The sequence below is a fragment of the Megascapheus bottae genome, chromosome 29 (genome assembly GCF_031878675.1).
Source record: "Megascapheus bottae isolate mThoBot1 chromosome 29, mThoBot2.hap1, whole genome shotgun sequence".
Taxonomy (NCBI): domain Eukaryota; kingdom Metazoa; phylum Chordata; class Mammalia; order Rodentia; family Geomyidae; genus Megascapheus; species Megascapheus bottae.
The window spans coordinates 1,713,262-1,727,650 of NC_143537.1; the positions used below are offsets into that span (position 1 = coordinate 1,713,262).

The following is a 14,389-nucleotide window of genomic DNA, read 5'->3' on the forward strand; positions in this document are numbered from 1 at the left end:
AGCATGTAGGTTTTGCTGTTGTTTTCAGTGGTGGGGCTTGAACTCAGAGCTTGGGCGCTGTCCCTGAGCTCTTCAGCTCAAGGCTGGCACTCTACCTTGTTGAGCCACAGCTCCACTTCCAGTTTTCTGGGGGTTAATCGGAGATAAGAGTCTTTCCTTCGTGGGCTGGCTTTGAACCACAATCCTTAGATCTTAGACTCCTGAGTAGCTAGGAAGACAGGTGTGAGCCACGAGCACCCAGCGAGACTCTATTCATTTTTATGACCAAATAATATTCCATTGTAAATGTCACATCTGTTTTTCCCATTTGCTCATAGCTGGGCATTTGGCTTAATTATACTCTTTTTTTGGACTGTCATGAATAATATTGAAATGAACGCTGGCGTTTTATAAGCCAAATGAAGTCTTCACTGCCGATTCTCATGATATTCTACATCTAGCTTTTGGCACAAACCAACCAACAAATGCTTCACAACTTTTTTTTCTTTCCATTTTTCCATTTAATTCTTACCAGGAAGATGCCAGGTCGGTTTTTGATACCCCAGGGGCTGGAAGTGGTGCACGTGTGTTGTTTTTTTTTTTTAAATGCATGGTCACAGAAGTGAGGTCATACCTGTGCGTGAGAAGGAGGAAGTCCCCTTCTTATGTAGACCCCGAAGAGTGCGTCCTTCCCCAGAGAGATGTTGAACTTTAAGAACTGAGGCTGGCTAAGGTGGATCTGAGATCTCCAGAACACCCCCGGGGGTACCTCCTGCGTCACCCTCCGTCCGACTTCTGCCTCACCGCTGTCTATGCTGCTGTTTCTCAACGACCAGGGCACTGCAAAGCAGGGAGAGGCATCATGTTAGCCACAGCTGGCAGGCATCCCTCAGCTCTGCGCCTCCTTCCATCCAGCTGCTACACCAACATCCGTTCTTCTCTTACGTATTAAGATGACACTCAAGCTTCTCCTAAAAGTCACAACTGAAACATCCAGATCCTCAAACAACAAAGCTCATCGATCAAGATGTATTCTGTGCATAAAGGGCTTGGTTAAGTGACAGTTCCTTTGTATAGCTACTTGAAGACAATGTTAAAAAAAAGAAACATTAAAAAAAAACCCACACAAAACACAACGACAAAGCTATTAACTCCCAGAGCACGTGAAATCTTGGCATGATGCTTTTAAAAAAATTCTGTGATTACCCTTTACTGATCAAATAGAATGAGAGCCTGATAAGTACATGTAAAAATCCCTAACCACACAGAACATTGACGGATGTATGAATTATCAGCGGGGAGAGGGGAGGTGATGTTAATTTATCACCAGATTTAATTCTTGGAGCCTTTTATTATTCTTGCCAGATATAAACAAGTCTAGCCTTCTCTGACGTTGGGAACATATCTCTCGGTCCGACATCAATGAAACAAGTCTGCAGGAAATGAAGACGTTGTGACACGCCAAGGCTGGGCTGCCATCTCAGACTGGGATGGTTCCTTTTCTGAGTGAGATGGAGAGGCCTGAGGATTACACACTGGCCCTATCTTGCTCCTGGAGACAGGAACACCTTTCAGTCACTTAGGGTGAAAACAGAAAATATCAGGTCTCTCCTCTCAGAACCTGGCAGAGCTCGAGTCAGAAATCCAAGAACGATGCCGAAGGAAGACTGCTTTGTGGCAATGGCTTCTTACGCAGCCATACCATGAAGCCGGATGGTTGCTCCAGAGAAACAACCTATGTCTCTGAGCTTCATCTTCCTTGGCTTCTAAATGGGGAACGGACTTAACTTCAATGTGGCAGCAGAAGGGTCCCTGGCGACGGCTCCCGAGAGATCTGAACTAGGTTGGAGGGATTAAAAATCACATCTTATCACCCTCCCGTCTTCCTGAGGGTCTTGGCCCTTCCCGAGGGTGGGAGACAGGGGGGTTAACCACACTGGAGGTCCTGAGGCCTGGATGCTCTCTTGAGCCTGGTGTGTAAAGAGCACAGGAGAAGTCCCCTCTGCCCTTCATGAAGCACCGAGCCATCGCTGGTAAGCACACTTGGCAGAGGCCTGGGAGAAATGGTACCATCAGCTTGACTGACAAGGAAGGCCCAGTGCCAGTGCACCATCCCAGGCTCCTGTTTGGCTCCTGAGCCAGGGGCAGGTGATCACCTCTCTGTGCTTCCGTCTCTAAAATGGACGGGTACCATTTGGGAATAACAGCGGTCTCACTGCCTGAGGCCTCTTCTTGTGTATTTCACGGGGCTGTTATGAGAAGTCAATGACTCACTCCAGGCAGAGGTCTGAGGATAATTCCTGGAATAAAATCTTAATAGTAATAATCATAGTTAGGATGTGCAGGACCGGCAGTCTTCCTTAGGCATTTTGCAGACGTAATGGCAGGCCCAGGAGGAAAGACTCATCACCAGGAGTTGCCGAGAGACTCTGACGGAGAAAAACTAAATCTGTTGCTTTTTACCAGACTCCCACTGGCCCCCTTGAACTTAGGCGGCTCTTGGGGAAGGACCAGAACAAGAAGGACTGCCAGGAAAGCCAGTGCCAGCCGTGCCCACCACCAGCCCCAAAGCCCCCTGGAACAGGAGGAGCCTCTGGCGGAGACCACGCCAGCCCTGGCGACTCCTACTGAAGGTGCCTCAGGAGCGAGAGGAGCTGCACAGACACTCTCAGCTTGAGAGTGTCGGGAGCGTTACCCACGACTTCATGAGATGTAATCTAAATTGTGCCGGCCTGGTGCGGATTTGCTGCCTCATTCTCTCTGACTCGTCATGCACACACACGCCCGTCCTGCAGTGGTCCCTGCCCTGGGTCACCTGTGAGGACCCCGTAGAGCACAGACCGAGGAGCCGCCACACCTCTCTATTCTGCGGCGCCCTTAGGTCCTCCGGGCCCATGGGCTGGGAGGCGAAGGGGAGCCATGTGCTGCTGGCCTCACACGAGGACTGCCTGGAGTGGACACTGCAGACGAGGGAGGCACAGGTCACAGGTCACAGGTCACACCTTCATGTTTATTGAGCAACTACAGTAACACCAGGTCCCTGCAGAGCTGAGGTGCACTTCACAGGCCTGGCATCCCTTATCCAGGCTGTCTGCAATCTGGGGGGCTGCGGGGGGGCTTTGGTTGTGAATTGGGTTGGAAGCATCTGGGCACAAGATGGTAGACAGACAGCAGCCTGTGCCAACCTGGCCTCTGGCCAGGCAAAGAGTCCTGGCGGGCAACGCCAAGTTTTCCCCAGGCCTGCCGGGGCCACCCCACTCCCGGGCCCCTGTTCACCCTTCTGGGGCTCCAGGAGGAGCAGGCATGGAAAATGGAGTTGGCCCTTTTCACCCTCCGAGGCGACTGTCAGAGGCACGATGGCTCCGGTTAGCGGCCCTCTGGCTTAGAGACAAGAGAGTCCTTTTCTTTTCGAGGCAATACTCTAATGATCAATTTTCCAGGATCATCTAACTCTCTCTACAACGGCACGGAAGATTGCTCGTGTAAATGTGAAGCGATTGCCGATTTCTGAAACGTGTACCTAAAATTTCAACCAGTTAAAGAAGACCGATGCACGCCTCGTAGCCACATTAGAGACTAATCATTCCACAAAGCAGCCCCATAATTCATTTACGGGGACAGCGAAACGTTCCCCACGAACCAGCAGAGGGGCAGCGGATCCTGAGCAGGGAAAGGAGGCCTCTTCTGAACACTTCCTCACGTAACCCAACTCCAGAGGGACCCCCGCCCCAACCGGCCCCACAGATGATTCCGCTCCACCTGCATTTATCTACTGCAAATCAATTCAGAACACTGCGTCAGTCAGGCTACCTCGTTTCCATGTGTCTGGGAGTCAGGACAATCGCCGGAGGCTTCCCTTTCACCAACAGGTACTGGAAAAGTCTCTTCCGTTCTCTTAAGGGCTGCTCTGGGGCAGACATGATGCCAGCGCTACCCTAGCCTGGGCCGGGTGCTGCCTGTACTTAAGGAGAGTTGGAGTGGGCAAGGTGCCAAGCCCTGGGCAGCGCTCCCGGCTGGATGCCTCCACGCTGAGTGTGGGAAGCCCCCCAGTCACACAGGGCCCAGGTGTCTTCCTCCACCCCAGCCATCAGTCCCCTCTTCATCCCCGAGTGCCTTACAGGCGTCCTGGCCTCCGACAGGCCGGGCGGCCTCAGAGCTGCACCGCCCTGACACTGGGGCTCCCAGCCCTCCTGTCCTCCCAGGCTTCTCCCAAGAGATAAACCCAGGTGGGTGCGGGTTAGATCCATTGTGTGTGTGGTGTGGGGGGGCTGGGGGCGAAAGCCATCTCTGATGGGCTCTGAACCCCACAGATCTGACCACTGGGTGGGTCACACTTCAGGGCCTGTGATCAGTACAGCGCGAGCAGAGGTGTGAGGGCTGAGGACAGGGCCAGCTGCGCAGAGACACAGAGTGGAGTGTGGGGTCTGGACTCTGGGCCCCCAAACCGGCGCTCACAGATGGAGGGTGGGGATGGGCGGGGGTGGGGGCAGAGGATGCCACGTCAGTTCAAAAGGAAGCCCTCGATGACGCCTCACCCAAGGGTCTACACCACCACAACAGGACACAGCAACACCTACACCCCAGCCATACGTCACAGCGCAACACAACCGCTCACCAACACGACGACACCCACTCAACGACGGCCATCCACGCAGCAGGCATCTGCAGAATGGGAATCACCCACACAGCACTCCACGACGGGACGGCGGCACCAGGGGACGTGGCACCGAGGGAAGCCCTGGGAAGGACAAAGCCACCGAGGATGCAGCGAAGCCGGAGCAGCGAGACGTCCAAATCGAGCCTGGCAGCCCATGAAGGCCACTGCGCATTCCCCAGCAGACATGCATGATGCCATATGACCCCTTGTCCTTCCAGAAACTTCCCTGACTTTGGAAAAGCCCCACACAGGGAAGCCCCGGGCTGTACGTGCGGAGAGGCGGAGTGCCCGAGCCAGAGGAAGATCTAGCAGCCTCCCTGTGAATCTGGCTCTGGGTACTGTGCATTAAGCCAACTAGTAAAAATCATTATGAAGTTTGTGCTGAAAGGGCAAGTGTAGAAAAACATGTTTCTAAACAGAATAACAGTCTTTGCCATTTTTTTCCCAACTTGCATACCATCTGGAAATTCTGATTTTTTTTTCAAAGGGGAGGAAAGAAATGTGCTTCAGGCACAAATAAATGTTTACAGCTGAGTTATAAACCGAGAATGGCAGGGCTCACCACAGACGGGCTGGCCGCTGCGGAGCTCAGGAGATAAGAGCTAACCACAGGGCAGACAGCGGGATCTTAGCCCTGGCCCTTCTGGATGGGAAGTTCTGCTTCCCTCCGACCTCTCTCAGCCCCCTCCTGTGCCTCATCTGTGAAATGGCACAACGTCTTTACAGAGGCCTCAGTTAACTGTGAGCATGTAAGGGAAAGGAAGGAGAGATTGCGGTGTTTTGATATGTGGGGAGCTCTCTCTCCTTTTGGAAAGTGCAAAATCTCAGAGGAAGCAACGGCCTGTGGCACCTTGGGAAATGAACTGACTGGGAGAGACAGTTGTGACGTCCCTGGCGGGCCTAGGATGCAGTGTGGTCACCCCAGGCCCGCGGTCATGGGCCCATCTCCTCCTCTCTCAGAGCCGCCGCTAGACTTGATTTTGAGGTGCACTTTGCTGACCTCTGATGGAGAGGACACTGGGGGTCAGACGTGAATGATAGGTTTTGAGAAAGGTCCGTGAGATTCTGCTGGACAGTGAATTCTAACTTAGGGCCTCATCTAGGCACACATGGACACAGAGGCCTCTCCCAGTCAGAGCCACAGGACTCCGCCAATCTGGCTGGGTCCCTGTTGCCACCTGACCAGGTCAGGATGTCACAGTGGGTCTTTATCATTAAGGCTGACCAAAGCCGGGATCTATGGGCAAAGCACACCACTGTCTCCTAATGAAGTCACAAAGAAATACACACCAGATGGAGCTTTGCGCTCCATTAGAGCCCAGCAGCCAGCCTCGCTAAGGTTTCATCGAAGGAAACCAGAGGAGAGACAACTGTAAGCAACAACAAGTGGAGAAGGGAAAGGGAGACAGAAAGGGATCCAGGGCTGAGTTTTCCCTGCCAGGCCCCAGAGTAGGCCACCCTGCCCGCCCAGGTCTGCACACTGTAAGTGCTCGGAAGCAGTCGGCCATCCACGGCCCATCTCCATGTCAGAAATGGGACTCTCAGATGCATGGTTTTGCTTACATTTCAATTTGTACCTGCTGGATACTTAGCCAGTAATTGTTTAATAAGATTAACCTCCCTGGCAATGTGTGGTGCTGGTGAATTCTGATGAAAACATTGATGTGATGGGTTATTGTAAACCACACATGCACACGCATACACGCCCAGGGTGTTATGTAATTTACTTATTGCCAATGTGTCTTTGCCACTTTTAGCAGCACTGAGAAGTGATCGATTGGAATCAATTGGGTTATCTAAATATATAGAACTGGGGAAGGGGGGTGATTGCTGGGTTGATAATTTCAAGCCTCAGTCACTTTTGCTGAAACTCTGTGAGTGTGTGTGTGTGTGTGTGCGCGCGCTTGTGTAGGTAGGGGTCATTAAATTTGAGTCCTTTAAAGATAATCCTTAAAACAGCACCTGGAATAGATACCAGACACCCTCAGTCGTCAGAACAGCACCGCTCTGCTCTTTCAAAAGTTGAGTTGCATTTCATCTTGAAGCAATTAAAAAATTCTCACACTTGCTTTTTCTTTGTAAGTTCTCAATCAGTAGAAAATCCATGGGGCAATGGTTTGGCAAACATTTTTGTCTAGGTCCTAACTCATCTGGGAAATGCCTGAGATAGTGGTGGGGTATAAATGGCACCCCGTGTTCTTTCAGAGGAGGGGACAATGTCCCATGGCCCACAGAGGGGGTTTTGGTGCAGGACGCATGTGCGCAGACGAATTCTCTGAGGGGCGTTCTGGGCCCCTGCGCGGTGGCTCGGGGTTGAAGCCTGATGGCGCAGGAGGGTGGGCTACGTGAATCACCAGTGGAGGCCTGGGCCTGAGCAATTGCTGTTTGTGACGGGTCTCATGTGGCAGCAGGCAGCTTCTCCTTCTGAGGTGCGTCCCACAACCCCCAGGCTTCACGGTGCCCACTGTGGATTCAGGACCCCTGACGGGCAGGGACGTAGCAGAGAGAGTGGGGAGAGGGGCCTGTGTGCTGGGTCAGTGGATCTGCACCCACTTGATGCCCCTCTTTGAAGTGACCATTTCTTACTGAGCCTTGTGGCGGGGTGGGGGGTGGGGGGCATGTGCCCGCCAAAAGCCTGGGCTGTGAGAGGAAGTCCAGGAAGGCAGAGGAAACATGGGCCTGGCATCTGATTAGACAGCTCAGGACGAAAGGACGCTTCATCTGAAGATGACGTTTCCTTTCCTCGCTTTAGTCTCAGATGGAACTTCCCTGAATGGAGTTAAAGGTAAGCTGGGCGCTATGCCTATGACAGGTGTGTCCCGTGGTTCTTAGAGACTGCATGGAAAGACAGAAGAGCCACACCTGGAGCTGTAGGGAGACTCTGAGAAGGAGAACGGAGGGACGATTCGCACCCCCCCCCCGTCCCCCACACACTTCTCGGAAGGCCAAGGGATTCTGATCTTTTCTCCGTGGAAGTTAAGTGGCTCTAGGAGAAAGCCAGCACCCTCCCCAAAGATGCGCAGATGGGGACTCACTCTGCCCCTGCTCCAACTCACTATGGGGTAAGTTTCTAGCACATTCTGGGCCCCGGCGTCTGGGACATGATTTCTCTCACGATCCTACGCCAGATGCCCCACCGGTGTGGATAAAGGCCACCTTATTCTATGACAGATGCCTGGGAACAAATGTCGGTGTGCAGTGGCCACAGAGGCTCAGAGGCAGAGAGGCACAGCCTCTGTGCGGATAAGCCTTCGCCACGCCACACCATGCCACGCCACGCCACGCCACGCGCCAGCCCTGGGCGGGTGTCACAACCCCTCCTGTGCAGTCATCGCCCCTGACCCGCTCACCCACGCTCCTCTCTCTTATAGTGTCTTAGCACAGCGAGTGGTATGGCTTCGGCGGGCATTTCTCCCGACCTTCCGCTGTGCTGAGCTGTCGAAACTCCTTTCCATTCTCTCCCAAATCACAACCGCTCTGAGCTCGCCTCTTCCTTGCCAGCTGGGTGCACCTGTGCCCCCCCAGGTCCCCCCCCTCCCCGGGAGGCCGCCTGGCTCCTGGCAGGAGAGGGACCTGGTGGGTGGCACCGGGACTCCTTCCAGCAGCTGGGGCTGTAGCTGTGGCTTCCACCCAGACCTTGAGAAGCTTTCGAGCGCTCTAGATGGTGCCAGCTGCTGGAGAGCAGAGGTATGCACAGGCACCGGGCCAGTTCCACGCCTCTCCAGCCAAACGCAGCCCGCAGACAGGGGCAGTGCACAGCTTTCTGCCGGGACACCTGTGAAAAATGCTGGGCTTTTCTTTATTTTAGTTTTCTCCTCCCTCCCTTCCCTTTCCTTTTCCTTCTTGCATACCTTCCAAGACCTGTATTAAAAAGCCTGGCTCAGCTTTGGCAAAGGGCTGGGAGTGTTTCCTCCGAGCTGGAGGGCCAGCTGCCGTCACCTCACCTTTGCCCCCAGAGGGCGCTGTGGCTACATCATCGCTTCCTGGCAGGCCGGTCTTTATCCCATTGTTAAAGGCGTGTCCATCTGCCGGCTGCAGTTGCCAATTGAGTCCCAGCAGATGCATGGCTGCGGGAGAGACAAAGTGATGAAAAGATGAGTTGATGATTCTGCAAGGCAAATGTCAAGGTGGGGCAGAGTCGCGCGCCTCATTCTCCAAGCTGCTGGTCTACTTGAAGGAAGCTGAGGACAAAAAAAAGAGAGAGAGAGAAAAAGAAAAAGAAATGGCCGCAGTGATTCACTAAATACAAAAGCATGCCAATGTGACCTGCTCAGGTTTCCTGTGCTGCCCTACTGTGTGCCCAGCCCCTCAATGGGTGGAAGAAGGGAAAGAAAACAGGTGGGAGACATGAGCTTGGAACCCCCACATTCCTGCCCTTCTCCTCCCGCTCTCATAAGCAGGTGCTCTCGGCCCAAGTTCCAGCCGCAGGGCCCCGGTTGCTGTTCACGACGGACTCAGCTTCAAAAAAGAGTAGAGCGTCGAGGGCTACAGCTAGGCCTGCTCTGCCTCCTAGATCACAGCCATTCCAGCTGCCGTGTCTGCGTGGACACTTTCATGTTTTTAAGGTGTGGCTTCCTCCCTTTGTTCAGAGTGTGGCGTGGTCTTCCTCGGTTCTGCTTTGGTGAGGCCCTCAATCCTTCCTCTGAGCAGGTGGTGGGGAACGCTGAGGGACCACGATGGTAGAAGGTTCAGCAAACCCAGCCCGCCACGCCTCCACCATCCCTCGGTGGGCGAGAGCTTTGTCCTGCCAGGAAGTCAAGGTGAGCCTTCCCTCCGCACTGGCCCGGAGCCCGCAGAGAGGCCGGGTTTGGCTGAGGGTGATGAATGGATCTGCATGCAGGTGCTCTGCAGGCAGAGCTAAAGGACGCCGGGTCCGCGGGCTGTGTCCCAGGCCACAGGCCGACGCTGTTTTGGCACCCGGGCTGTGTGGGAGAGGGAGGGCCGCTGACGGAACAGTCCAGAGCTGGATACGAGGAGGGGAAGGGACGCACGACCTGTGCTCAGGAGAGGGTTCAGATGGTAGTGGATGCCGCAAGCCCGCCAGGTAAGGTTAAAAACTCATCTTCAAACAGCACAGCTCAGCTGGACAGCCAGGGATGAAGACAACGAGGTATCTGTGTGTGTGTGGACATGTGTGCGTGTGTGTGTGGACATGTGTGTGTGTGGACATGTGTGTGTGTGGACATGTGTGCGTGTGGACATGTGTGTGTGTGGACATGTGTGCGTGTGTGTGTGGACATGTGTGCGTGTGGACATGTGTGTGGACATGTGTGTGTGTGGACATGCGTGCATGCGTGTACATGTGTGTGGACATGTGTGTGTGGACATGTGTGCGTGTGTGTGGACATGTGTGTGTGTGGACATGTGTCCGTGTGGACATGTGTGTGTGTGGACATGTGTGTGTGGACATGTGTGCGTGTGTGTGGACATGCGTGCATGTGTGTACATGTGTGTGGACATGTGTGTGTGGACATGTGTGCATGTGTGTACATGTGTGTGGACATGTGTGTGTGGACATGTGTGCATGTGTGTGTGGACATGTGTGTGTGGACATGTGTGTGTGGACATGTGTGCGTGTGGACATGTGTGCATGTGTGTATGGACATGTGTGTGTGTGTAGGTCCATGTGTGCCTGCAAACCCGTCCGGGTTTTCTCTCCTCAGCTTCCCGTCCCCCGACCCCGTGTTCTTCGAAGTGCAAGCCTGGGTCAGGTCTACAGCTGGATTAGGATGCGCCCTAATGAGCATGCGTGACATTTACTTACGCCCTCTGCCAAGGTAACACCTGATTTTCTCCCACATTTTACCCATTCTATGTAGGTCACTTACTTGAAGGGACCAGATTCTATTGCTTCAAATAATGACGTATTTTCACCGCTCGGAGGGCAGGAAACAGGAGCCAATCATGCTGGCTTCCCATCACAGATCTTCTGATTTGTAATTGCTGGGTGAAAGGAGCCGAGGAATAAACTATTTTAACATGATTTTTTAATTTTTTGTTCTTTTGGACAAAACAAACAAACCCAAACACGATACCACGGGGTCTCTAGGCTTGTCTGGATCCAGCTCTTCCCACGGGACAGCTGTGGGGGTCGGGGACAGAGCCAGGACTGCTGCTCTGGTCCAGGCTGGCTGGTCACATGGTGGGAGCCAGCCTACAGAAGCTGTGGGGCAGAGCAGAGCCGACAGCGCCTGGCCTGGCCTGGGGGCCGCACAATCTCCTTATTCCCGAAGGAAGGCTTGTGAAAAGGAGCAGCCAGTGAAGGGGTCATCAGAGCCAGGAGGCAGAGTGAGGGAGGGCGTGAGGCTGCTGTGAGGACACGACGGAGACTCAGGGTCTGGAAAGGCAGCAGGTCTTCTTACCAATGGCAATCCCTCTCTTACTCTGCTACTGACCCATCCACGGCAGCACTGGGCAATGGAACGGACAGGCCAGTAGACGCAGGCCTGGAGGCCTGGCTGACAGCATGCTATCTGCTCCCTTCATTATTATTGTTATTATTATTATTAAGCTTTAAGTAGTTGTACAGAGGAGCTGCTATTTCACAAAGCGCCTGCATCTTGATCTAGGTCAACCCTCTCCACGCTCTCACCCACCCCTCCCCTCCCTACCCCTGCCCTCACTCTTCTTAATTTTGCAGGCTACATATTGGATTCCTGTCTGTATTTCTCTACTCTTCTCCTCTTCCATGGGCTACTCCTTCCCACCCTTTCGCCCCCGCTCCATCCCTCTCACGAACTCAATTCCTGGTGTTTTATTTCAGATGTCCCTTGAATCTACCTTATTTCAGTGACTCCACCACCCAGTCTGTCTACGTAGGGTGAGCTTGCTTGTTGATCAGTGTACGTGAACGTCCCCAGACACTCTGCCACAGTCGCTGCCCCACAGAAATGCCACGGAGTCTCTCCTTGGAGACGTCCTGTTCTCTGCCTCCAGTCCTCCCGCCAGAACACTGCCGGCATGCTGCCACCAGGCGAAGCAGAACCAGCGCTTAAGCCACACCAGAAGCTAGAGATGTCGCATGTCAAAAAGTGTGAGCGCAGAATCACCCCACGCGGTGCACACCTGGGACCACAGAGCTGGGGGTGGGGAGAGGGGGGCCGGGCCAGGTGGGTTGACTTGAAACTCCTCTGTACAAGTACTTAAAGCTAATAAAAAGTATGAACCGGTTTGACGGTAACACTTTAATTTGATACCACAGCTGAACAATGTCACCCCAGCATATAACAAACACAGATATCACGAACGAGACGTTTTATTTTGTTTTCTGCACAAAATCTTCCAAATCTGGTTTGAATTTTTATGCCTCTAGCAGATCTGGGCTCAGAGGCTTGCATTTCCAACAGTTAAAGGAAAACAATAAAAGCAGTACTGTCGTATACCGAGACATTTCATACTTGGCTTCATGAGTTGAAATGAACTGAAAGTAAATACAATTCCATTTTTCTATTGCCTTGAATGCACGGGCCCAGTAGAACAATTCTAGCGATTGTGTCTTAGCCTGGCTGACTTCCTTCTCCGTGTTTCACTCATTCATGTATGCATTCATTCATTCTCCATTCATTCGTTCACACGTGCACACATGCAGAGCCAGCTCTGCTCTTCCTCCCTCCCTCCCTACAATACTGTCACGTTTCCCGCCACCAATGGATGTGGGATTACAGGGGCGATTTCTGATGTAAATTGATGATGGCAGCTCTGTGGGCGGACATGACCCTGGCTCCGGGGCCACACGGCAGGAGGGATATTTTGAGACAGAAGATATTCTTGGACAGTGGGTTTGAAATGGCCCCAGGGGAAGTCTCGCTCCCCCATTTTCCAATCAGCTCTGACTGTGGGGGGTGTGTGTGTGTGGCACCCAGGGGCGTGTGGAGGTCAAATTCCAATATGGACATCTTCTCCCTGGCTAAGGAACGGTGTTTCTAAAAGTGATAGGTTCTTTCAGTAACTTCTGAGTGGTCTCTGGTGTGGAGGACATGGACTCATGTAGGAAGGATGGCATTCCCTCTCCTCTCCTCTCCTCTCCTCCCCTCCCCTCCCCTCCCCCTCTTCTTCCCCTCCCCTCCCCTCCCCTCCCTTCCCCTCTCCTTCCCCTCCCCTCCCCTCCTCTTCTCTCCTCTCCTCTCCTCCCCTCCCCTCCCCTCTCCTTCCCCTCCCCTCTCTTCCCCTCTCCTCTCCTCTCCTCTCCTCTCCTCTCCCCTCCCCTCCCTTCCTCTCCTCTCCCCTCCCCTCCCCTCCCTTCCTCTCCTCCCTTCCCCTCTCCTTCCCCTCCCCTCCCCTCCTCTCCTCTCCCCTCTCCTTCCCCTCCCCTCCCCTCCTCTCCTCTCCCCTCCCCTTTCCCCTCCCCTCCCCTCTCCCTCCCTCACCCCCCACCCCCAGTTCACTGCTGTAAGCTCACACCTCAGGACAGGACCCCCACCCACCATGTGTGTGCTCCTGAGGACACAGGCCCAGGCAGTGGACAAGAGAAGAAACCTGCGTCAGGCCCAATCATCCCCCGAGGCCTGGAAACGGCCCGGCGGCGGCCTGCGGTGAGCAGTACCCCGACCCCTGCATCAGCCCCCTGAGTGGGCCAGAGGGGATCTGAACATTTGGCTTGCCCTTGCCCAGGGTACCTTGGTGACCTGTGACACTGGAGCAGGGTTGGCCCTGGTGGCAGACTCCACTGCCCCTGATCCCCACACTCTGACCCAGTCCTCTGAGCTGTTAGCGTCCTTTCCCCCAGGGGAACTGCAAGACCCTGCTGTGTGCCCCCCAGGAGGAGCAGAGGACGTGGGATTCAGACATCTCCGTGCCAGTGCTGCTATTTCCGGGACTCGCTCTGCAGTCAGGGCGCAGGCCACCCCCCCTCCTCTCCCTTCTGGAAGAAAGTTTATTACACAAAGTAATAGGTGGTTGTCTTGTTCCTGCCACATAAATCTGCTGCAGTATCTGGGTGCTACACTAACGCTTGTTACAGGACCTCGCCACAGAGGGAAGAGCAATAAAACCCAGGCCCAAAGCAAAACAGCAGACAAAACTGGAGAGAGAGATTTATTCTCCCTTAGAATATTTAACACAAGACAGAGCCACCCAAAGCTCCAGTTCCACTGCCCTTCCTAAAGCCAGGAAACCGAAGTGGGCTCAAGGTCTCACGTCTTTAGACGGCTCGTTCTTTCTGAGCACAAGGAAGACCTTTATAGACAGTAACAAGAAACACAGCATGCACCCAAGCCAGAACGGGCAAGCCTGGGGTGGAGCCATGAGCGCAGACGTAGCGTAGCCACAGGGCCGTCTGGGCGATGGCACTCGTCTCTGGACCAGATAGACTTGGATCAGGCCTTCCTCGGGGTTTTCTAATCCGACAGAAGTGATGCTGTCTGAAAAGCCCTAAGTGAATTATCTGATAGTTTGAGTGAAACCAAAAGCCCATCCCGGGCTCCTGGCAGCGTGCGCGGATGTGAGAGGAAGATATTATATTTCCTCTTCTGGGAGAGCCCAGGACAGAACAGACTCTATAATGAAGTGTCGATGATTAGAGCTGGCCGTCAAGGTCCCTTCTCCACAGTCTGTGCTTCGTACCCGTCAACAGCAAAGTCCCACTGACCGAAAGGGCGTCGCTGTCCTGTGAGCTTTCTGGGAAGTGTGTTCATGTGTACGTGCGTGCACGTGTGTGTGTGTGTGTGTGTGTGTGTGTGTGTGCATGTGTGGCTAATTTCCAGTCAGGTGCACACGTGATCGTCTTGCTGGGGAGGGATTATCAATTTAATACGA

General features: G+C 53.8%; 1 protein-coding gene across 1 annotated transcript in view; it reads right to left on the minus strand.

Moving 5' to 3' along the window:
- The window catches only part of Tenm2 (teneurin transmembrane protein 2), a 705,632-nt gene that overhangs the window by 92,202 nt on the left and 599,041 nt on the right, over positions 1 to 14,389 (minus strand). The window contains 2 exon segments of the mRNA XM_090321035.1: positions 614 to 819; positions 8,581 to 8,703. Of these exon segments, the coding sequence (XP_090177161.1) occupies positions 614 to 819; positions 8,581 to 8,703 (329 nt within the window).